The sequence below is a fragment of the Protopterus annectens genome, chromosome 3.part0 (genome assembly GCF_019279795.1).
Source record: "Protopterus annectens isolate FY-2018-M chromosome 3.part0, PAN1.0, whole genome shotgun sequence".
NCBI lineage: Eukaryota > Metazoa > Chordata > Ceratodontiformes > Protopteridae > Protopterus > Protopterus annectens.
In genome coordinates this window covers 937,969,272-937,994,259 of record NC_056731.1, presented here as the reverse complement: position 1 = coordinate 937,994,259, position 24,988 = coordinate 937,969,272, and the positions used below count along the sequence as shown (strand labels likewise).

Genomic DNA, 24,988 nt, shown 5'->3' with positions numbered 1-24,988 from the left:
CGGTAATACCCAGATTTGCTCTGAGCTACTGCACCTCCTATACTGAGCCAACAGATATTGCTAATATACTGGCCGGCTGATTCAGTGCCAACCTTTCTCCTCTCACCACCCCAAAGGACCAATCACAATACCAGTAGATTGCCAGGCACTCAGTATTACTTCCGCACAGGTTAAAACAGCACTGTACAAGGCCAAGAATACAGCTTCTATGGGACCTGACAATATCCCTGGCTGTGTTCTACATGAACTACAGAGTGCACTGGCACCTCACCTGTGTGCCCTGTTCAATCACAGCCTCACCTCAGGCTTTGTCCCTACCGAATGGCACACTGCTATAGTCATCCCTCTCCACAAAGAAGGAGTGACTACAGACCCTAGGAACTATCGCCCCATTAGCCTGACATGTCTGATATGCAAAGCTATGGAACGCATCATCATGGACCTAATAAACAAGGATATAAGGAACCTCCAAACTCTGGATCCCACACAGTTTGGTTTTGTGAAGGGTAGATCATACCGGCTTAACTTGATCGATTTCTTGAGTCAGTCGCCAAAGATGTGGATGAAGGCAAGGTGGTTCATACAGCCTACTTTGATCTGGCCAAGGCCTTTGATACCATTCCCCACTCAGGAATCATAGAAAAACTCACTAAGCTAGGCATCAATCCCTATATCACTAGGTGGGTTGCAAACTGGCTCACAGATACAGCCCACAGTGTGAAAGTAGCTAACATCAAGTCAGACTGCCGACCAGTCACAAGTGGAGCCCCACAGGGATCAGTCCCTAGGTCCTCTCCTGTTTGGTATCTACTTCTCAGAAGTCCAGTCCAACAAGATGGGACACTGGTTGACCAACTTCGCAGACGATTGCTAGTTGAGAGGCATTATTAACGCCCTAAGTGATGTTGACATCCTACAGAAAGGCCTGACACCAACAACTGGTATCAGAACCATGGCCTTAAGCTCAATGCCAAAAAATGTGTCGTCATCCCCTGTGGGGAAAAACCCAGTTCCCATGAACTACCACATCGATGGTAGTCCACTAAACACAGAAAGCATTGTAAGAGATCTGGGAACACAGGCTGGCAGCAACCTCTCTTTTGACTACCACACTGCCACTGTGGTCAGAAAGTCCTTCTATGTAGCACATCTCATTACTAAGGGTTTTGCATCCAGGAAGAACGAGGTCATTGTCTCCCTCTACTCTTCCCTCATTAGGCTAATCATTGAGTACAATGCCCCAATGCCCATTTGGCATGTACCTCACTAGACACCTGCAAAAACTGGAGAGGCCACAAAAGTACCTCACAAAGAGGATCCTAGGCCTTAAACACTTGTCCTATATAGACAGACTAAAAAAAAATAGCCTACCTAGAGTCGATCGCTGCTTACCTTATAAAGCCATATCTGACCCAGCTCTGTTAGAAATGCTACATCTAAAGAAATCCCAATCCCTCCACACCACACGCTCCAGAGACCTCAACTTCATTACCACAATCAATAGAATGTGCTGGAGGGACAGGTTCATAACCCAGAGACTGCCCATGCTATGGAATAGACTTCCCATACATGTCAAACAGAGCACCTCACTGGACCTCTTCAAAAGGAATCTCGATGAGTGGATGGGAAATAGAAAATTCACCTCAGGAATCACTCCAGTGGCTTTACTCGACAGAAGCACTGGAAATTAAGGTTGGGTGGCACGATGCCAGGTAATACTATGGGCTAGGCATGTAAAGGCTCCAGGGCCATTAGCCTAGTACATACCTATGAACCTATCAAATTGAAAGTGACATGAATTGTACGGCAACTATAAATAAATGTAGACAGCAAAACGCTCAAGTCCATATGTGCATCCAGAGTATCATGTAAGTGCTCTGTTACGAGCAAAAGAGGCAGACACAGGAAATATGGGTAATGGAAGAAAAGTTGTCAGTGACACTGAACAGCTAACAAAGAAACTCTGGTAGTACAGTTTCTTGTTATAAGATTCCCATTTATTCAAGGCATAGCTAATGTCTTAAAAATAACTCCAAAGTGACACATTATCTTCGAGCACAGACTGTCTTCTACAGTCTCAGACACGTTCTTCAAGATCTCTGAAAAATACTTAAAATGCTTACTAAATCAAAGTGATGCAATAAGAACTTTACCGTAGGAAAAGAAAGCTGAGGTTGTCCTTCCAGCTTTCACTTTACAAAACATATCTCCCAAAGGGAATGAGCCTATAGCAGAAAAAATCTCCTGACACTCACCAATCTGCAGGTGCACCAGGGATACCACTTCCTGGGGCAGGAACTAGCACTGCATTTCTCTCCTCTGTCAGGCCAACCCACTGCTCAACAAGTCGTGCCTCCCGCTCTACATCATCTTCCATCTTTTCTGTAAAGCAGAAAGAGAAAATGGAAGTATAGCAACAAAAATGAGCACAGTACAGGTACTTCCTGCATTTTCATAAGCAAGTGCCACTCCTTTCCCAGATCCTCAGCATGATAAAGATGTTATTCTTTTATGTAATTAATAGACTTGTAATGGCTTACACCCTCAGTATGCGCTTGCAAACAGTAGTCATTGACAACACTCTAATCCTGCTTCACAGGTACACAGCATGAAACCGTAATTAAAACATTAAAGACAAACTGCAAGGGACAAAAATGTTAACATCAGCAAAACATTCATTAATACATCAATGCTATACAGTTATAGTACAGAATGGTACCAATGTATTGCTTACTGCAAAAGGAATGAATTCCTGTATCAGAACAGCTTTGTAGCATAATGGGACAAAGTCCTTAATACAACTACAACTTAGATAAATAAAGTTTGAGTAGCAGCAATCTGCACTAAAGGACCTAAATTAAAGTTTCTACCCACTACCAACCGATTTATCCCAGAGGTAGGGAGTGTTTGCCCAGCTGGCTGCCTCTCAACTGCAAGCAGAGGCCTGCAGGTAATGTAGATGCACGTGGGAACTGGTATGTGGACTCAGTGCTCCCAATCAAGTAATGGTAGATCTTCCTCCAAGTGGTTGGATATGCCCATGCAAAAACAAGTGCAGAGGAGGCCTCTGCAGTGAAGCGAGTGCTCACCAGCCAAAACAGGAAGGGTCAGAGTTAACAGACCAAAAATAAATAAATTAAAATCTCTCTCTCTGAACTAATGAAAACCTTCTCTGTGGGCCCATGGACATTGTGAAGGCTGCCAGCCTAACTAGATAGAATTTTGTAAATAATTCTATGTCATTGTAAATATTAATGTAATCCACAGGCTTGCTTTACAAATGTAAAGAGAACTACATGTTATGATTAAACTACATGTTGTACTGAGTTTCAAAAATGTAACCACAGTGCACTCTGATGGAAGAAAGCTGATAAGTCAAGCATTGCATTACTGATCACAAGCTCGGAGACAGGATGTCTGGACTTAGGAATTATTTCTATTGTCTTAGGACAAGAGTTAATTACTAGATTTTACATGTAAAATGTCTTATCGCTGTGGCTTCCTGCAGGTGCAGATTACAAAAAAATGTAAATTTTGAGTTTCTGTTAGCCTGTGAAACCAAATCAGAACTGTTAAGAATGATGTAATCTGAAATGACTCAGCAGTACTGTGTTATCAATTTAAGACTTTCTCAGAGAGAAAGAAATGCATTTTGGATTTTGTCTGAACCTGTAAACAACTCACCAGCACTCTGCCTTTGCTCTCTAAGTAAGATATTTATTTAGAACAGTGATTTCTCTTGGAGATAGATAGAAATAGCCAGGTTAGTCTAGCTGTTTTCTACATTTATGTCAGACTATTCTACAGTGTTATTTTAAAGCATTTTCCTATGATCTCTGAACTCTGTAATGTTATCGTGTTGAAGTAATACGATCTGCCTTGTGTTTTTATTATTAAATATTTGAAACCTTTCAACTGTGGCTGTTTTGTGTAGAGATAATGTAAGCTCTTAGAGTCCATTGTATGTGTTTGGTGATACTGTCCAAGCCACTCCAATAGCTTTAGCCCTGGGTCACACTATTTGGACAACAGTAATATTACACAGTGAAACTGGTCACCCTTTGGGAAGGGCCTTATTAGTAGCTGATAAGAGCAGTTGGTGGCAGTGATACTACCTTATAGCCTGGCAGGAGGGTGCATAGCTGGAAAACCTGTGCCAGCCTTCCCCAGGAGTGTCTGTGTGTTTGTATATAAACCAAATCTCAAAGTGTGTGTGTGTGTGTGTGTGTGTGTGTGTGTGTGTGTGTGTGTGTGTGTGTGTGTGTGTGTGTGTGTGTGTGTGTGTCAGCTACTTGAGCAAGGACATGAAGCACTGGTTGGACAGACAGGGTACTGGAGGCTTTGTCTTGACTACTTGGCTGGTATCTCAACCCTATAGCTGTGCCAGTGGGTACTCTTATTGAGGATCTGGAGAGAAAGGGAGTAACCAGCCCCAGACAGATTGTGATCTCTGTGTGCTCTTAAGGGAAATTGTACTTTACTGTGTGTGTACTTGTTATCCTTCTCAATGTGCATGCCCCTCACTGGTGCTAGTGGTGAGGACTGAGGCTCCTTGATTACTGGACCAGCACACGGGCATCACAGTCATATCAGGAGAAATATCTGAAGCAAGGGAGGTGAGCCATTCAGTGCGCTTTAGGCTTCAAGACAGGTCTAATGGGAATATACTGTGAGCCCTTGAGATACATTGCACCATAAGAAGGGCAAACCATTTGCTAAACATCCAGCTACAGTTATGACTGATGGTAGTGATAAAGATGTCTTCAGGACTGCCTGGATGACAGCTTTTGCTAGCTAGCTATTTCTCATGTCAGGGGCCACAGATAAGGAATGAATAAGTGCAACTTAAAAGAGAAACATGGGAGGAAGGCTGATGGTCAGCAGGTGCAGAGGCAAAAAAGCACATAGAAAGAACTGATGATTGTATTTTTTTTTCTTTTTTTTTTAATGCCGCACACTAACCCACTGACATCCAGCTATACTACTTGTATTTCTCCTTTCATATTCCCCACCTGCTGTGAGTTGGTTAAAATATACCATTCAGAGGCTAAGCACATCCTCCCCAAAAAACAAGGTGGTTTTGATTACTTGATTTAAAGGGATACTTTACTGCTACATAGTTAATGCTTACATACACAAGCATAAGGTTATACATATAAGCGGAATGGGATGATGAAGTGTGTGTGAGAGTGGAGGATGGATTCAAGAAATAATGAGAGGGCAAGCCTTTGGATGCAGGTTGTTAAAGAGAATAGTCACCACAATACAAAACATTATAATCAGAAATTAGCAGAAAGCATTCTAAGAACTAAGCCAATATGGCAGTGGATAAAAGAGATTTTTACCAATAGAGATGACTGCAAGTAAGAATACAGAAAACAGCCAAGGAGGAGATGGAATTTACAGAAGAAAATTAGCAAAGGAACCAGGGTATTATGACCAAATAACAAGAGAGGAAAAGTTAATATAGTGTAATGAGGCCAAGCACAAGTTTAGACTGATGGTCAGAGCCTGCCTTCTATAGAAGAGACTGATAACAGAATATAAGTAAAGAGTAAGCAAGAGAAGAATGCTAAACAGAAGACCAACTATGGGTAAAGTTTTTAGTTGAGTCTACAACAGAAGCAGCTGTTAAAAAAGGGATAATTAGTAGGGAATAAAAATACTGCACGATAACTATAAGAATCAATCAGAAGTCTTAGAAAAGATTGGGAAGAGAGCCTGGAAAAGCAATTTACATGAGAACAATGTGAGGACCTATGTATGGCTCCCAAGCATGCAACAAAGTCCAGAAGGTGTAAGAATTTTGCTTGGAAGTGTTTGGATGGCTATTTTTATACCCAAAGCAGACTTCAAAGAATGTTCCTTAGGCAGACAGCAAATGCTGTAGATTTGATGGGGGAAGAGAGAGGAATGTAGAAATATATGTTTGAGTGCAATGAGTTGGCAGATTTTAAAAATACCCTATAGAGTACTCTGTGAAACGTGGAAAGCATATGACTATAACTAAGGAAATGATTCTCTTTTGCTGGGACACAGGATTTTAATTGCCTAGACATAGCAAGGCCTTACTAAGTTTAATTCTGCTGGCTGCCAAAAAAGGCAGTTACTAGAAAATGGAAATCAAAGTCTAAATCAACTGTATTTGAAGTATTGATTATTATAAAAGAGATAAAACAATAGGAAGAGAGATTTTTTAAAACATGAAAGAAAAAAATTACATAGAAATAAATGGAAACTGAGAACAATACATGTCGAATAATGCTCAGGAGGAAGAGTGAGGTTTAAGGGAAGGCAGGAATTCAGCAATTTTATGTAATGCTGAACTGATGAAAATGTAAGAAGAAAACAATGTTAATATGGCTTACCTATGCCTTAAGTTATAATTTAATAAACGTGTTAAAAAAAGAAGAGGAGGCTGATAGATCCGATTCATGCAGTATTTTGCTTATGAACTAGTAATGATATACAACAGTTCAGGAAAGATTTGTGCAATTCTAAATTAAAATTAATGATTGCAATTTTCATTTACAATATAAAAAACACACTACTTACTGCGAGAAGTACTCTGCTTGCTTTGTAATGAACTAGTAGAGTAGGGGGTGGGGGCGGAAGATGATTTGACAGAAGAAGACTGAGTATGAACTAGCACATTTTTAAGAGATGAAAAAAATAAGGTTGCAGAGGAAGATGGAACAGGAAGGAAAAGCTGGATACAAGTGACACAATGGTCTACAATACTAGAAATATTAACAGACTAGAAATAAGATTAATTCAGTCTAGTGGTTATGTTTGGTGAATCTTCTGAAATTATCTACACTGAACTGAAAATATCTTTTAAAGATGACTAGAAAATGAGGTACAAGTCAGTGTTTCAGATGTTGAAGGCAAGAACTGAAAAGCTGCGACAGGTATTGTGGAGTTAGTTATTAGGTGCTTTGAAGGAACTGTAGAATTTTAATGAATTCAGATTTAAGCAGTAAAGCTGCAGCCTAAAGGGAACTGAGGAGAAAGCCTCCTCCCCTCCTTGGGAAAAGTTAAAATTAACATTTTACAAACAAGCAGGCCAGGGACTAGAAGTGAATGGAACAGTAAAAGGTATGTTCCTTTTAATTGCAGAATTTCATGAAAACTAAAATCAGACATCAGTCTATGCATTTAACGATCTGTTAAAAATTACATGCCGTCACGTACGACAAATCACATCCTTGTATTTAAAATCAGATGATCTCAGTAGCTAGTGATTTCAAATATTTCAAATTTACTTGTTTAGACTTGTTTTTCATCTATACTATTTAATAACTGACACTTTAATAACCTCTTAGAATTAAAAGGATTGAAGTTGTTTCTTTTATCCCTAAACATATGTGAGCCACAAAAAAAAAAAACAGAACCTGATTAAAACTTGTGCTCACAATACATTGCTTGAAAAAAGTGTTACTAATATCTTTGATATAAAGTTGTATAAATCACAACAAAAATGTAACAAGATCAGTTTATTTACATATTTATTGACATTTAATTACCGGGAAAGTCCGACTGAGTAGAAGCCCACTTGCAGTGGAGGCTCGGGAAGGAAAACAACAAATTATTACAAAATATTTCAGTAACAATAATTTTACAATATTCAAAAATAAAACAAAAACATCTGCAGTTTAAATAATTATAAAAAATTGGTGATAATATATTTAAATCATTGGTTAAGAACTGATATAAGTTATATGACAACCATTTAACATTTATAGAAATTTTAGACAGTTTATAGAGAAATTAAAGGTATGCTAGTCTAATGCAAACATGAATTGCAATATGAAGTGAGGGAAATATAGGCTTAAGGTAAATTTATTGAGAAAGTCAGGAAAGAGAATTTGATAGACATAAGGAAGTAAATGAAGGGAAGAGTAAGGAGGTATAAGAATGAAAAGGTACTTGTTCACATTTAGGGGTACAGTTTATCCTGATTTTGGGCAAGAACAAAGCCTGATTTTAGCTAGGAAGACTTTCAGAGTGGTTGTGAAAGATGGGAGGGTACTGACATGATGGATACAGGCAAGGAGTTCCAGGCCTAGGCAAACTTGTAAGAATACAGACAATGCAAATTTGATAGGTTTGTGGACAGACAGGAGTTTTTGGTCACTGGATCACAATGACTGACTGGGAACATAGTTGCGTAGAATGTTTTTTAGTGCTGGACAGGAAGATGGATGTTGCATTGTTTTATAGGTGGTAAAAAGTTGTCTATATGTTAGTTTATGTGGCAATTCTAACCAATATAGGCTTTTTAGTGCTACACAGTTGTTGGTTCTGAAAGGGGTATTTGCTGCAACTTTATCAACCTTGTTACAGCATCTTTTCAAGCTTCAATTTTAGTGAAGCCTGGAGGTTAGTAAGGATGGCAGTGTCATAAAGAAGTGTGGGGAGGACATAAGTAGTGCCAAGTACAGCCTTAGCTGAGTTGGTGGTGGGAGAAGATAGGCTTGGGCAAGTGAGGTCTTGGCGGTGTTAGATAAGAATTGTGTGTGTCTATATAGTAATCCTAGTTTTTGATTGGTCTTTTTAATGGACTGTAGGATGTGGTGGTCAAATTTCAGTTGGTCATCGATAGCAATTCCTAGCAGTTTAGTGGTGTTGTCAGCATGAATAATGGTGTTATCTGGAGAAGAGAGACTGAAAGAGGTTTTAAGATGGGATAAAGATTTTTTGGGGAAAGGGAGGAGGTTGGTTTTCTTTGGGTTAAGGATTAGTTGGTTGTCAGTTAGCCAGTGTTCAACAGTAATAAAGGAAGTCTGTGTCAGAGAGTGGAGGTTGGTGGGGTGTTAGAGAGGGTAATTAGGGTAGAATCAGCAGTGCACTGGATTAGTAATGATGAGGTGCAGGCAGAGCAAAGACCATTTGCGAAAATGTTAAAGAGTAGGGGGCCAAGGATGGATCCTTGGGGGACACCTGTTTGAATAGGTAAGAAGGAAGAGTAGGGAGTATGCCACCTGAAAGACAGCAGTCCGTTATTGAGATAACAAGAGAATAGTAGAAGTGGAAAGGTTAAGCTTAGATAGTTCAGAAAGTTTAGGGTGGGAGACGGTGTCAAAAGCTTTAGAGAGGTCGAGGAAGACACGTGATACAAGTCTGTTGTTGTCCCTAGCTTTGGCTACCATCTGGGTAAAAGATAGAAGGGCTGTGGATGTGCTGTAGTGAGGTCTAAATCCGTGCTGAGAGGGGGATAAGGAGGCTTTCATGGAGTAGATATCTGACAAGTTGCCTATGTATACATTTCTCGAGAATTTTTGAGAAAGGGGACAGGATGGCAATTGGTCGGTAATTGGTAGGTTCAGTGCAGTTAACACCCCTGTGCAGTGAGATTGTATAGAAGTATTTCCAAATGTCAGGGACAGGGGATTCTGTGATAGAATGGTTAATAAGGACTGAGATGGGATAAGCTATAGAATTGGCAGCATGTTTAAGAAATAGTGGGGGTAGGTTGTCAAAGGAGGGGGAGCAAGGTTTGAGTTTTAGTAGCAGTGATTTGATACAGACAACAGGTTTCAGGGAGAAGGCTGACTAGAGGTGAGTGGTCGAGGAGGTTGGAGGTAATTTATGGCTGTTGTCGGGGGGGGGGGCATTTTTTTTGATAGAGTCTATAAAGTAGTTGTTTAGAACAGTGGCAATTTCAAAATGGAGTGTTGTTAGGGAAGGGATTGGGGATAGTGGGTTTACCAGGATGGAGTATACTATTCACAGTGTGCCAGAAATGTTTTGTTTAGAAAACTGAGTGGATTAGGCTTCTTGATAAAAGTTTTTGTCCTGAATTATGAGTTTTCGTGATGTTCCTGAGTTCTTTGTATTTGAGGAGGATACAGGGAGATTTTGGCACATTCCATTCTTTCCGGGTGTTGTGTCTAAGTTTCATGGTGGAAAGGGTATTTTTGGACAGCCAGGGGGTGGGATTAGGTTTAATCCTAATTTTCAAAGTGGGAGCTAGAGCATTTAGTATGTTTAGGAAGTTTGTGTTAAATTCAAGGACAGCAACATTTAGAGGAAGCTTGTACAGGTGAGACCAATTGATCATGGAGAGTTGGTTGTTGAAGGTTTCTACACTGAATTTGGACAGGTTATGGCAGTTTCTGTAGAGAAGGGTTTTAGGGGTTTGAGAAGGTAGTCTTAATATTGAGATAGGGAGGTGATCACTTAGAGAGTCTGGTAAAGTGGAGGGATTGTGATACTGATTGGGGTTGGTAGTTAAGTTCCAATCAAGTATGAAGCTAGAGTTATGTATGCAAGAGAAATAAGTTGACTGAAGCCAAACAGATTAACAGTAGCAGTAGGGGAGTTGGGGGAGAGTTTGTTCCAATCAATATTTACATCTTCTAATATGGCTGACTCATAGGATATATGATGGGAGATCCAGGATAAGATATTTTCAAGAACTGGAATATTGTTGTCAGGGGGTATATAGATAGATACTATGGCAAGTTTTCTGTGTGGGTTGAAGTGACAGTTAAGAGAGAGAATTTAGGCTGGGTAAAAATCTGGGAGAGATAAGGAGAGGGGAGAAGAGGTTGAGAAGTTCTAAATAAAGGATAGCAACACCTCCGCCTTTTCTAGAAAGTCTATCTTGGTGGAAGATGTTATATCCGGGAAGTAGAATTTCATTGTTAGTAAGATGTGGTTTTAGCCAAGTTTCTGAGTGGGTTATTATGTGGGGAGAGTGGTGGGCAACCCAAGCATGACATTCGGTTATTCTGTTTGGAACATTTAGTAGGTTTATGGAATAGCGTGATAGGTATTTAGGTGGTGAGGAGAGGGAGTAATGCCTTGTGGATGTGGCACAGTTGTCAGTGTTGGTTGGAGGGGATGGGCTAGGATTAAGGTGGATGTCCCCCATCTGGTAAGAGTGGAATAGGAAGTAGAGTTAGTTTGGTGAAAAAAGAAACGTAGTAAATTTTATTTATTTATTTATTTACATTTGTTGACCGGGAGTGTTCGACGGGACGTAGGCCCGGGGAGAAAAGCTCCACAGTTAAAATAAACAAACAGTAGTTACATTGGATTACATAGCAATTAACAATTTAACATAGCAATTACTTGCAACATATTTACAGATGAAGAACATAGTACATCAGTACACAACTAGAATCTTTATCTGTGAAGTACATAACAGACATTAGCAAATGTTACAATACGAAGTTCCTGCTGTATAATAAGTACTAGGCTTATGAGCATCTGAGCTTGCTATAATCAAGGTAGTTAGTGGAGTGGAAAGAAAGGTAGTGGTTGGATGAGGTAGGTGATAATAGAGTGGGAGTTGCAAGGGCATAGCCAGCATGTTTTTAGGTGCGCTTTTAGTAAAGTTTTTAAGTGGGTGCATGATGGTATGGAGGCAATTGTGGGTGGGAGGGAGTTCCATAATATGGCTATGGTGCAAGAGAATATTGCTTCACCAGCAGAGTTATTGGCATTAGTGATCTGCAAGTGATTTTTTGTTGCTGGATCTTAGTAGTCTGGTGGTGCGATAGGGTTGGAGTAGATTCTGGAGGGATGGGACATTTAGTGGATGGTTTACTAGTTTGTGGACGAGTGAGAGTTGATACCACTGAAGGAGGTGTGGGAGTTCAAGCCAGCCAGTTCAGCAAGTGAGAGACAGTGGTGACTACGGTAGGATGCCCCTGTGGCGAATTTGGCGATTTTGTTGTAGCAGTTAAATATATTTAAGACTATGCTTAGGAAAAGAGAGAGGCAGGTTTAAGTGTTTTGGTTGGTGAAACTGAATGCAAGAGACAGTAAATGGAGAGGGGAGACAGAAAGTGTGGGGTTAAATAGCAGGGTGATATAGTGTAAGTGTAGGTGATGTTGGAGGGTGTAGTAGCAGTGTGATAAGCTGATAACCCAAAGAGGAGAAGTAGGAAGGGTGCTATGAGGAGACATAGTAGTATGCTGTTTTGTATGGGTGTCTTGTAATGATGAATGAGGTGAAAATTGTTTAAAGGGAGGTGGATTTTATTAAGAGATATAAAGGTGTGCAGTCAGTATTGACGAGTTGAAGAGAAGATGTAGTGATGGAAGCATAGAAATGAGAGTTAAGGGTATGGGGAGGGTGAGTAGAAAACTTAAGTCCGAAAATAAAGTAGAGGACTGAGGGAGTACAATATAGTTAGAGAGGAGATGGAGTGGTTAAGTGAGAGTTAATCAGAGAGGTTAGAGGGGAAATGCTAAGTTGTACTGTTGTCTTAGGTTGAAACAGTTGAGGGAGGGGTGTGAGGTAACAGCATTAGAGTCAGGAGGAGAAGTGTGCGTATTTGGTGTGGGGAATAAGTGCTTATTAGATAATGGGAGGATGAGAAGAGGGCCTTGCATGGGAGGTTACCTACAAATTTAGTATATGCAGGGGTGGGTGGGAATGGGGGGTAGGGTACAGGAACGTAGTGAGGCCAAGCATACCGAGGGCCAATGGAGTGGGCTTGCGCGAGTCTCAGTGAAGCTGTGTGGTTCAAAACACTATCTCCAAAGTTAAGAACCAGACTGGAGAGGAGCCAAAGAGCAGGTAAAGTTGCCAGGAAGTTAGCCTGAAGAGAAACAAGTATATGCACTTAGAAAACAAGCTACAATGGGAGACTAGCAGGCACAGGTTAAAGGAGCCGGAATAGTAGGTTTTAGCTGCAAGGTCTGATGTTAAAAGAGGTTGTACCTAAAGTTGGGAAGAAAAAATCTGGTCAACAATGAAAAAAAAGATGGGAGAAGCAACATAAGACAGCAAGGAACCCAAGTGTGGGAGAGAGAGGACATTTGAGGTTACTAAAAATTGAAAATCAGGAAACCTAAAAGGAGTTTACATTCATATAAAAGCAATCAAACTACATTAACACAACAAACATTATACTTCATATATAGTGTTAGAGCATATAACCTAAACAATCTTACATAAATTATTCAATTCTTGCTTTTGGTAAACAAAATAATTCTTCATTAAACCATAATTTACCACACAGGCAATCATAAATTTATATAAATGAAAACAAACCACACCGACACAATCGTAGTCGCAAGCATTTTGCATCACAAACCATGCTGACACAATCCCAGTTGCAAACATTATAAATCAGTAATCTACCCAATCTTTCTCACTCAAACATTACATAGCTCATTTAAGTCCTGCTGCCTTTTAGACCTCATTCATCCCTTTTATGTATTGTTCCCACAATTCCCATTTTCCCTATGTAGTTTGCTGCTGCCCTTTTCTAAAGATCTCAATTCCAGTTGCTTTATCTCTGTTACTATATTCACTTCCAGTGTAGTTGGTTTAGATTTTAATTTCCATTTTCTAGTAACTGTTTTTTTTTGCCAGCCACCATTATTAGACACAACAATGCCTTATATCTAGGCAATTCCAATTCTGTATCGTAGCTCAGAAAAATCTCCCTCATCAGACCAATCTGCCCACCCCAGATCTCCACAACACACCCCAAAGGGAATCCTTAAAGTCACTCACCTCACTCCCAGAAAATATGCTCCCAATTACCTGTTTCTTCCCCTTCACACCTCCAACATTTACTGTCTACCTGAGGAAAATTTCTCTCGAGTCTACTTGGGGTATAAAAATATCTGTATAAACATACCCAGGCAAAAATCCTAAAGCATCAAGATTTTGTTGCATATCTGGGAAACATACATATATGCTCCCATTGTTTCCTTGTGAATTGCTTATCCAATCTCTCTTCAATCCTTTCTAACCTCATCTGATTAATTCTTATAGTTATTGTGAATATTTTATATGTTCTACTTAATTATTCCTTTTTTAATGGCAGCTTCTGTTCTAGATTCTATTAAAAATTCTATCAGTGTTGGTCTCTCATTTAGGAACCCCCTATTTCTTTCTCTTTGCCTATACTCTAATATCAGTCCCTAATAGGGAAGGCAATCTCTAACCTGCAGTCCAAATAAATTCTTGGCATCTTCCCATTCTATCATCTTTGCCTCTCTAGTTATTTGTTCCCAATACCTTGGTTCTTTTGCCAGTTTTCTCCAATAAATTTCATCCCTCTCTTGCCTGTTGTCTGTATCCCTAACTGCAGTCATCACTACTGGCAGAATCTCCTTTCTCCATTCCCATGTTGGTTTAGTTCTTAGAATACTTTCTGCTACTTTATGGATATAATATTCTGTATAACTATTATTTTCCTTAAAGGACTGCATCCAAAATCCCACTCCATCCTTGTTTCTTGAGCTTTCCCAATGTTTCATCATAATCCCTTTCCACTTAGAATTATAGTTTTCTGCTTGTGCTATGTATAGGAGTCTTAACTGTTCCGCTCTGAAATACCCCTTCAAAATGGGTAATCCCAATCTGCCCTGTTCTGCTGGGAGAATCATCTTATCCCACTTGACTCTTGCCATTGTCCCCTCCCAGGTAAAGTCCTTCAGTACTTTATTAATTGCACCCACAACTTCTCCTCTGGTGGATAAAAATATGCCTGACCTGTGTATAAGAATAAATGGACTAAAACATTTTAACTGCTTGTATTTTACTACCCATTATCCATATAACAAATCTTCCACTTTCTCAGTTTTTGTATTATCTTTTTAGTCTCTTCCCACATATCCTTAGCTGCCACACTAGAATAATTTTTAATCCATACTTCTAAATATTTAATTTTATCATGTCCCCCCATAAATAAGCTATTCCTGAACCACTTCATGTAAGGATACATAATTTACCACTATTCTCTCTGTTTTAGCTTCATTAATTTTGTATCCAGAAAAGATCCAAAACTGTCTCAAAATGTTCCACAACACTGTAATGTCTTTTTCTGGTTTATCAGGTACAAAACAATATCTGCAAATAAAGCCAGTTTTTTTTGACTACCATACGAATTATATTCTTGAATTTCTGAGTCTCTTATTTTTTTTGCCAATGGTTCTAAATATAAAGCAAATACTAAAGGGGAAAGAGGACACCCCTGCCTGGTTCCTCTCTCAAGCAGAAATTATCAGAGAGGACCCACCCACTTTATTTTAGTTTCTGATCCCTCATATACACTCCTAATCAACCTTATTATTCTCAGGAAATGCAAATGTTTCCATTGCCCTGCTCACAATGTCCCAGCTTACTCTGTCAAATGCTTTCTCTGCATCAAGACCCAACAACAACAATGGTATTTTCTTACATGCTGCTTCCCTCTGGGTCATCAGTGTTCTGTTAATGTTGACAAATGTTGGTCTCCCCTCCACAAAACCACACTGATACATATCTATCAATTTTGGCATTATTTTTCCATTCTTTTAGCCATTATAGACATGAACACTTTATAATCATGGTTTAGTACTGAAATGGGGCTGTATGAAGCTGGATCTGATGGATCCTTACCCTGTTTACGTATAACAGCTACTGCTTTCTTCCAGAATGGTGGTACGTCTCCTCTTAAGATATTGTTAAAACCTTCTGCATCTTTATCAGTTTCTTTTCCTCCTAGCTTCCAAACTTCCACAGAAATACCATCTATTTCTGGGGACTTTCCTGTAGACTGGTTATACATCACAATGTTTATCTTATCCCTTCCTATCCTGTTAGTAATTGAGACTCGTCTACCTCTAACCTTGGCATATTCAATTCTTCCATAAGCATTTCTATTTGTATCTTTTCTTGATTTTCATATTTCTCTCCTTTAGAAAGACCCTCATAGAATTTCTGAAATATTTCTAATATCTCTATAGGATCTCGTTACCTTCTTTGCTATAGACTCCCCAAGTCTGGTGACAGCCCTTTCAATTTTGTTGCTTGAGTCGTTCTGCTAAAAGTTTTTGTGATCTAGTGTTATTATCAAAAAACAGTTCTTTAACAGCAATCTTTCTAAGCTTGTGCATATTATAGAGGTAATCCATTATTTTCTGCCTAGCATTCTGCAGTTGATCCTCTTTTTGTTCTGTGAGATTCCCCCTATTTGGAAATACTTTCACATTTGTCAGTCCCTCAAAATAATTCTTGTTACGTCTTAACCACAGCTCCCTTTATTTCCAACCCATTTTTAAAGTCCACTTTTTTATCCTACTCTCTAGCTATATTTTCAGAAGAAATTTCTATCTTCTCTAACAGCTCCTGAATAATTTCCATTACCCATTCCTTTAATTCCTATCTTTTTAACAGATCAGTGGGAAAGTGCCAATGCCATTTTTATTTCATTACCCTGCATTTTTATTTTGGCTATTACTGATGGATGATCTGAAATAGTTATTGGGTGGGTATCAAGACCTTCAATTAAAGGAACATGTTCCTGTGAAATGTAAAATCTGTCTAGCCTAGACCAGTTTTTTATATCTTGGGAATAATATGTAAATTGATTCCAAACTCCTATTACTGAATTCACATCTTCCATGCCAAATATTTTCATAAATTTCTTCATTAATCAACCATCCTTTGTTGTATTTTCCCATCTGGGCCCCCAAACACATCTTTACTGCTGCAAATCAAGTTCCAGTCCCCACCTATAAGTAATATTCCTTTCTGAAACCTGATCATTTCTCCAAAAATTTTCTTAAGCTCCAACACAGCAGTTTTAGGTGGATGTAGATACATGCCAGTAGCCCCTTAGAACTACAAATCTGCCATTATCTTTATCTCCTTCTATCACTACTAGAGTTCCTCTTGCAATTAATACAAGTACTCCACTTTTCCTTTGCCTCAGGTATTCCGCTGAATAAACATCCTGAAAACCTTTCACATGTTCAGTTCTAAGTGTCTAGTGTAACACAGCTATTTGCACTCCATTTTTTTAATATGGTGCACTATTCTTTCTTGTTTGTACCTGTGAGGCCATTTGCATTTAAAAACATTAAAGTACACATCATTGTATTAAAAAAATATTATTCCAACCTTTTATGTACAACACCTTTTTTGTTAAATGTCTTGTTTCAGCTTTTGTATTACGTACATACACTGTTTGGCAGGTTGAACTTTTATACAGTTTCTTGTCACATACTACTGAGCCTATGTCACATCTTATAAAATGTTATTTTACTGAAAGCCCTCACAAAAAACAATCTCCCAACACCCTATAAAAGCAATTAAGTTAAAGACTAGCACACACAACTATGTACACCTTCAAATATTGACGTTTTACCCTCCTAATAGGAACAAGCCTCCCAAACTGACAGCCACACTCACAGACTTGAATTAACCCAAAAGAAAGATCATCCATGTCAAGATGCATGGTACAGCCCGTACTTTTATTAAGTGCTGATTGGGTTTGTCTGATCATTATAGCTCTCCCAACTGGGAAAACCTCTTAATGTTTTCAGAGAATATTAACTATGTTGGGAAAGTCCCTGAATGCTTTTAGAGAACATGATCTCTTAACCAATTTCTTTTTTCTTTTTTTCCTTGGTCAATCACTCGCCACCAGACTGTAGCCAGTTTCTCTCTGTGCTTTGTTTGTGCTTTCATAAAATTAATGCAGTTTGTTCCTTCCAGCTTCTCTGATATAGCTGAAAATCTCAGGTTTTCCCTATGTGCTCTGTCCTATAATTGTATTATTTGGAAACATGAGAACCAGGCAGCCAGTTTCTCTATCAGACTGTTTCCATGGAAACGTGAGGGCCAGCGACAGAATTGTTACTGAGCACACATGTATTTACTAGAAAAAACGTCTGTATTTCTTTATTCCTGGCATCCAGGCAGTGCACTTACTAGCCAGTTACTGAAATTTATACATAAACACAAATCTACTGGTCTTTTCTGCTGAGTTTCTGTTTTCACGCTAGGAGAGCTTGAAATAAGCTGTTATTCAATGTGCAGCCATCTTGGAAGTCCCGACGGTGCCTTAATCTTGACTGGAATAGGTTTACCATGGTGGAAGTAAAAAAAACTAAAGCAGAGTATAACCAATGAGCAATTGTTTGCTTATAGACAAGTTGACCCTTTTCATTTAAACAAACATTTTTATTGAATCATTTAAGCAATCATACATTTATGTAAATGAAAACAGACCATGTTGACATTTTCAGCAGCAAACATTATACATCACATATAATCTGCTAAACAGTCAAACCGAATATTACATGGCGCACACTACTGCCTTCCCTTAAACCTCATTCCTCCTCTAAAACATTATGCATGTACTGTTTCCACAATACCCATTTTAACTATGTAGTCTGCTCATGTCCTTTTCTAATGATCCCACTTCCAGTTCTTTTATCTCTGCTACTATACTCGCTGTTTGTAGTACAGTTGGTTTAAACTGATTTCCATTTTCTAGCAATTGTTTTTTGTGGCAGCCACCATAATTAAACTCAGCAAGGCCTTATCAGATCAAGACACTTCAGATTCTGTATCACAGCTCAAAAAATATTTTTATTGTTACACAAATTTGCTCATCCAGTATTTCTGACGAGTAGTCTGCATGAATTTCTCAAGTCTATCAACTTATTATACTCCCAGAAATATGTTCGCAGTTACCTCTTTCGTCCCCTCTTTCTTCCCCATCAAACCTCCAACATTGCAATCTGCAAGCTAATAGATTCTACTAAAAACTCTACCAGTGCTGGTATTTCACTTAGAATAATACAGTTTTGTACCTACCACAAATGTAGATGTTCGAGTGTTCACCCTGCTGCAGTCATCACACTTGGGTTATCCTGCTGTCAGGCGGTTCCGCAGTCGGCCAGAGTTCCAAAGTCTTGGTCCGGCGTCGGTTGCTGTCACTTCTTCCCTGACATCAGTGCGCCAGGGGTATATAAGAGGCATCCAACGCCATTTTCTTCAGTTTTTCTTGCCCCAGATGTCAGGTGCCCCCAATAGGTAGGCAATACATATTGCTATATAAAAATATACATATAAAAATTAAACAATGCCTTCAGTCACAAGCAAATACACCACAGAGGTTGTATAGGACAGAAAGGCATAGATAAGTCTAGGTAGTTCAGAGGCGATGGAGGGACGGTAACCTGGACTGCAGCAGGGTGAACACTCGAACATCTACATTTATGGTAGGTACAAAACTGTACTATGTTCATCGTGTTACCCTGCTGCATTCATCACACTTGGGTTGAATCCCAAAGCTAAGGATGGGTGGTGGAGTTAAACTGGATTAGAAGAAGGTAGTAGGCCCTGCAAAACTGCAGTGGCAAAACCAGCTCTAGTCTTAGAATATAGAGGCAAGTGATAGTGTTTGGTGAAGGTGTGCACTGAACTCCAAGTTGCAGCTTCGAGAATATCCTTGGTTGGCACCCCCCTGAGAAAGGCTGCTGATGTAGCTGTAGCCCTGGTGGAGTGGGACCTAATGTTAGCAGGTACCGGCTTCCCATGATGCATGTAGCAGAAATGTATGCAATGTCCTATCCATTTTGAAATGGTCTGTTTTGAGACGGCTTTTTCTTGTGATCCTGCAGCATAGGCTACAAAGAGCTGGTCAGATTTTCTGAAAGCCTTAGTTTTATCCAAGCAGTAATGTAATTGCCTGTGAATGTCCAAAGAGTGCAGGAGTCTTTCTCCTTTGTTCTGTGGATTTGGGAAAAAGGTGGGCAAATGAATGGTTTGGTTTAGGGCCACACTGGATATCACCTTTGGCATAAAGGAAGGGTTAGTTCGTAGAGAGACACTGTCTTGATGAAAAATGAGGAAAGGCTCCACTGCCATTAGTGCCTGTAGCTCTGAGACTCGTCTAGCTGAAGTTACTGCTAGCAGCAGGGCAGTTTTCCATGAACAAAATTTTAAATCTGTTGAAAAAGCTGGTTCAAAGGGCGACAGAGTAAGCTTTTCCAGAACAAAGTTGAGATCCCAAGTAAGTGTTGGTGCTCTCCTGGGCGGTCTTATGTTCTTAGCCCCTCTGAGGTACGGTCTTAGGAGTGGATGTGAAAATAAAGGAGGATCTGCGTTGTAATGGGCTGAAATTGCTGAGGCGTGGATCTTAATAGATGAAAAGGAAAGTCCTTTGTGCAACATCTCAGTTAAATATTGTAGAATCTGAGGAATGTTTGGATCAAGGGGATTTTGGCCTTTAGCCTGGTTCCAGGCGCAAAATCTTTTCCATTTGTCTGAATAGGTTTGCCTGGTGCTAGGCCTCCTGGCCTCCAGAATGACATCCATAACAGCTTTGGATAGAAATGTTGGCTGGTTGTTTAGGTAATTTACCATGCAGCCAGGTTTAAAGTCTTGAGCTGGCTGTGTAGAATCTGATTGTCTTGCTGGGTGAGCAGGTGAGGAATTTGTGGTAAAATCCATGGTGGGCCGTGGGCCATGTTCCTTAGAATTTGATACCAGTGCTGGAGTGGCCAGTCTGGTGCAATGAGTACCATTTGTGGCCTCTCTAATCTGACTTTCAGCAGTACCTTTGCTAGAAGAGGCAGAGGAGGAAAGGCATACACTGTTAATGTTTTCCAACTGAATGAGAGGGTGTCCACTTTCCAAGCTTGTGGGTGGAATATCCTTTAGCAAAATTTTTGAAGTTGGTAGTTTTGGGGGTTGGCAAACAGATCTATGTCTGGGCGTCCCCATTTTTGAGTTATAATTGCAAATACTTGTGGATCTAGTTTCCACTCGTGGGGATCCATGATGTTTCTGCTTAGGTCGTCTGCCAATGTGTTTTCTTTCCTGGCAGGAATTGTGCTTGTAGTTGAACTTGGTAAGACAGTGCTGTGTTCCACAAGGTCATTGCTTGCCTGCATAGGGGGTAGGAATGTGTGCCCCCTTGCTTGTTTATGTACCACATTACTGTGGTATTGTCCGTCTTTATTATTAGTTGTCCTGGGTGTAAGAGGTCCTTGAAGGCTGTTAGGGCATTCTGTACTGCTAGCATTTCTTTTTGATTGATATGCAGATGCCTTTGATCTGTAGTCCATTTGCCCTGAATGCACTGTCCTGCCATGTGTGCTCCCCAGGCATAGTCCGATGCATCTGTTGCTAAAGTTTGCCTGGCTGTGGGTAAGGTGAAAGGCTGGCCCTTGTTGAGGTGACATGCCTGTGCCCGCCATAGAAACTCCTGTTGAAGGCAAGGAATGAGTGGTATCATCGTTTCTAAGCTGTGGCTGTGCTGAGTCCATACGCTTTTCAGGTACCATTGTAATTTCCTCATATGCAGTTTTGTAAATGGTATTAGTAGTATGCAAGATGTCATGAATCCCAAGGCCTGCAGAATTTTTCTTGCAGGGAGTTGGGTCTTTGTTGCCATTATTTTGAAGTATTGAGTCAGCTGTTGTTGCTTGTCTGGCGTGAGATAAGCCATCCGGGCCGTTGTATTCAAGCTGGCACCTAGGAATATTATGTTTTGTAAGGGCACTAGTTTTGATTTCTTTTTGTTTACTGTGTACCCTAGGCAACTTAGAAGGTGTTTGACAAATGCCAGATGCTTTAAAAGAATGTCCTTGCTTTCTGCCTGAATAAGGCAGTCGTCCAGGTATGGGTATATTTGTATTCCTCTTTGTCTGCAGTATGCAATTACTGGTGACAGGCATTTTCTGAAGACCCTGGGTGCAGTAGATAAGCCAAAGGGCAGTGCAGAGAATTGATAATGGGTTGAACCTGCAATGAAGTGGAGGTATCTTCTGCAATTTTGTCTGAAAGGGACATGCAGGTATGCCTCCTTGAGATCCAACGTTACTAGCCAAGCCTTCTTGCCCAGCATGAGAAGAAGCTGCTGTAGTGTTAGCATCTTGAATTTTGGTACTTGCAAATAGGTGCTCAGAATTGAAAGATCCAGAATGGGTCTCCATGCTTTGTCCTTTCTGGGGACTAGAAAGAGTCTTGAGTAAAATCCTTGTCCTTGCTCCTGTGGAGGTACCTGTTGAATGGCTCTCATGTCCATGAGAGATGTAATTTGTTTTTGTGCTTCTGCCCATTGATTCAGTGGCAGGTTTGGCATTCCTTTTATCCTTGGCAAGGTATGAAAGTGGAATCTGTATCCTTGTGAGACAATGTTTAGGACCCATTTGTCTTTTGTGATGATGTGCCAGTTGTCTGCAAAAAGTGCTAATTTTCCTCCCAAGGGAGCTGCCAAGAGGGATTTGCTTGGGAATTTGAGGGTTGAGTCATTGTGTTTGTCTTCTGCTAGCTTGGGGCCTGTCTTCTCCTCCCTTCTGGGTAGTAGTACCCCATTGGCGAGGTTTGTAAGGGCCTTGGGACTGACCTCTGCCCCTTGGGCGTCTGTATTTTCCCCTCTGTGATCTGTCAGAAGCTGGAAATGACCAGTTTTTTGTTGGCCAATTTCTGCTGAAACGAGTGGGTTGTACCTGTAAAAAATCCTTGACCGTCTGCATAGACTTTGCCTTATCCTCTAACTTCTTTAAAACCTCTTCTGCTTTGACACCAAATAAAACATCCTGTTGTAAAGGTGCATCCAATAATTTTGCTTTAACATGATCAGGTAGGGTTTGTTTTTTTAACCAAGCATGTCTACGTATGACAGACCCAGTAACTGCTGCTCTACATGAAGCTTTGAATGAATCAAATCCACATTGTAAAGTATGTTTGCCCACCTGTTCAGCTGCATGCAACAGATCCTGCATTTCCTTGAATTCAGGCTGTTCAGAAAGTGTGCTCATTTTTTGTTTTAATTGAGACATTAGGATTTGCTGATATTTCAGCATGTGAAACTGACAATTTAATGCTCTCATAGCCAGAGTAGCTGAAGTGTATATCTTCTTTCCCCATCTATCTAGGGCTCTGGAATCCCTTTCAGAGGGTACAGGATTTTTAGTCATAGAAGCCTTAGCCCCTTTGGGACCCTGGGAAATTGTTTCTGGATCAGCCACAGGGCTTTTATAAAGGAATTTGTGTGAGTCAGGTACTCGGTAGTATCTGTCTGGTTTGGCTGGAGCAGGCAGTAGAGAGTCTGGATTTAGACTAGACTCTAAGTAAACATCATCCACAATGTCTAAAACTGGAGGGATAGCAAGTGGCCTGTGCTGGAGTAGTAAAAGGAACTCTCGGAGCCTTTTCTTTGAATCAGAGTAGTCCTGTCCTTCCCAGTGGAAATGTTCCTTCATGGTGTGTAAAGTTTCCCCAAAGGAGTAGTCTTCAGGTGGAGATGCTGAGGGAATAGAGTCTTCAGCATCAGAGTCTTTATAACGGGGGAAAGTGTAATCCTGTTCCTCAGAAGAAGCTGAGGAAATTGAGACCTGGTCAGAGGAAGCATAATCCTCCTCTCGTCTTGGTCTTTTATCTGGAGGGGGATGGGATCCCCTGATTAGGGTAATCAAATCTTCAGCCATCTTAAGCATCTGTTTCTTAGGCATGGGGCCTTGAGCTGTAGACTGATGTACAGTCTTTTTTGGTTTTAATGGAGTTTTAAGCTTAGCATAATATTTAATGGTGAGTGTAGTCAGTCTGAAAACACCTTCTGCAACCGAAGGTGTTTCTACTGCACCGGGATCCCCTTCTGCTCCGGTGTCGGAAGGGCCTAATGAAGATGGCTGCAATGGCCTAGTACACTCCACTTGAGAATTCGCAGCTGTCTGGGGTCCCAATTCTGCGGTCGTCAGGGGCTGCGTAGGCACCTCACTGAAAACCGGAGAACCGGCGACAGGCCCAGCAGAGGCCTTGGAGTCTAGCTTGGTCCTAGGCTGCCTGTCCTTATCCTTGCGTTTTTTATGCATGCCGGTCGTCGGCTGCTCCGACGGCATGATTTAATTAAAGTTCCTACCAAAGTAATGTCGTGTGAAGTCAAAACAGTGTTTGATAGTACATTTATTAAACCTAGCACAAAACCGACAACCTGTGACGTCGTGGTCTGGGCCTAGGCAAGGAATACAATAAGAATGGAAGTCCTTATGAGGTATTTGCTTCCCACAAGAAATGCAACTGTTAACTTTTTCTGACATCGGACTGAGGCAAGAAAAGGTTTCCCAACGGGGTACTTAGCTTTACTGAAGACTTCGGACTGAAATATTTTGTAAATCTCAGGTGTTGGCTGACCAGCACTTGCAAACTGCTTCTGCTTCGGGCACCGTGTGACAAACAAGACTGAAGAAAATGGCATCGGATACCTCTTATATACCCCTGGCGCACTGACATCAGGGAAGAAGCAACAGCAAACGACGCCGGACTAAGACTTTGGAACTCTGGCTGACTGCGGGACCGCCTGATGGCAGGATAACCCAAGTGTGATGACTGCAGCAGGGTAACACGATAAACATCCTCCTGTTCCTTTTTCTTTGCCTATCCTCTGATATTGATCCTTGATAGGGGAAGGTAATCTCTAGCCTGCAGTTCTTGGCCTCTTCCCATTATATTACATTTCCTTCTCTAATTATTTGCTCCCAATACCTTGGCCCCTTTGCCAGTTTTCTCCAGTAAATTCCAGCCTCCTTCTTGCCCATTCTTTGTACCCCTAACTGCAGTCATCCTTATCTTTTAGCCACTGAAAAAAGTATTCGTTTTTCATTGCTCTCTTATCAGCTTGTCTCCCTAGAAACATAACCAGACAGACAGTTGCCTTCAGCTACAAGCTTCTCATGCTACACACTGAACATGTATTTGCTAAAGGAAAACGTCTGATTACAGTCAATGTTCCTTTGTTTACTTGCTTCCTCTTAAAACTTGTTAGATGAAGCCAAGGGCCTTAATCTAATCATTCCACTATGCAAAAAAAAAGTATCACTTTTACTTATATTCATGCTCTGTTTATTTTTACAACTTTTCTCTCACCAAAGCAACCTAAGAATATAGTCTATTACCTTAAACATGCTTTTGTAAAGGTTTTCTTCTCTTTTGATATTGCCTTGGCTGCACCTCTTAAAACTAAACAGAAAGAAACGAGGAAAAAAGGGCACCTGTTTATTTTAGTATCCATATAACACGCACAAAAAATAACTGAACATGATTAACTATAGAATATGCAGCATATGTTATGTTTTATAAAAATACTGTTAAGAACAAAAATTGTTTTACTTACTACCAACTTTCCTTCCACTTCCCCTCTCCATAATGTTCTTCCGAACATTAACGACATGAAATAGGGCATATGCTTTGGAGTCCCCTGCAAATTTTACAAAGTCAAAAAAGTTCAATATG

The 24,988-nt window shown here is 40.3% G+C and overlaps 1 protein-coding gene across 1 annotated transcript in view; it reads right to left on the bottom strand.

Moving 5' to 3' along the window:
* KIF13A (kinesin family member 13A) overlaps nt 1-24,988 on the bottom strand; it is a 2,301,375-nt gene that overhangs the window by 893,367 nt on the left and 1,383,020 nt on the right. The window contains exon 18 of the mRNA XM_044065730.1: nt 2,256-2,382. Within this exon, the coding sequence (XP_043921665.1) occupies nt 2,256-2,382 (127 nt within the window). The remainder of the gene's footprint in view (nt 1-2,255; nt 2,383-24,988) is intronic.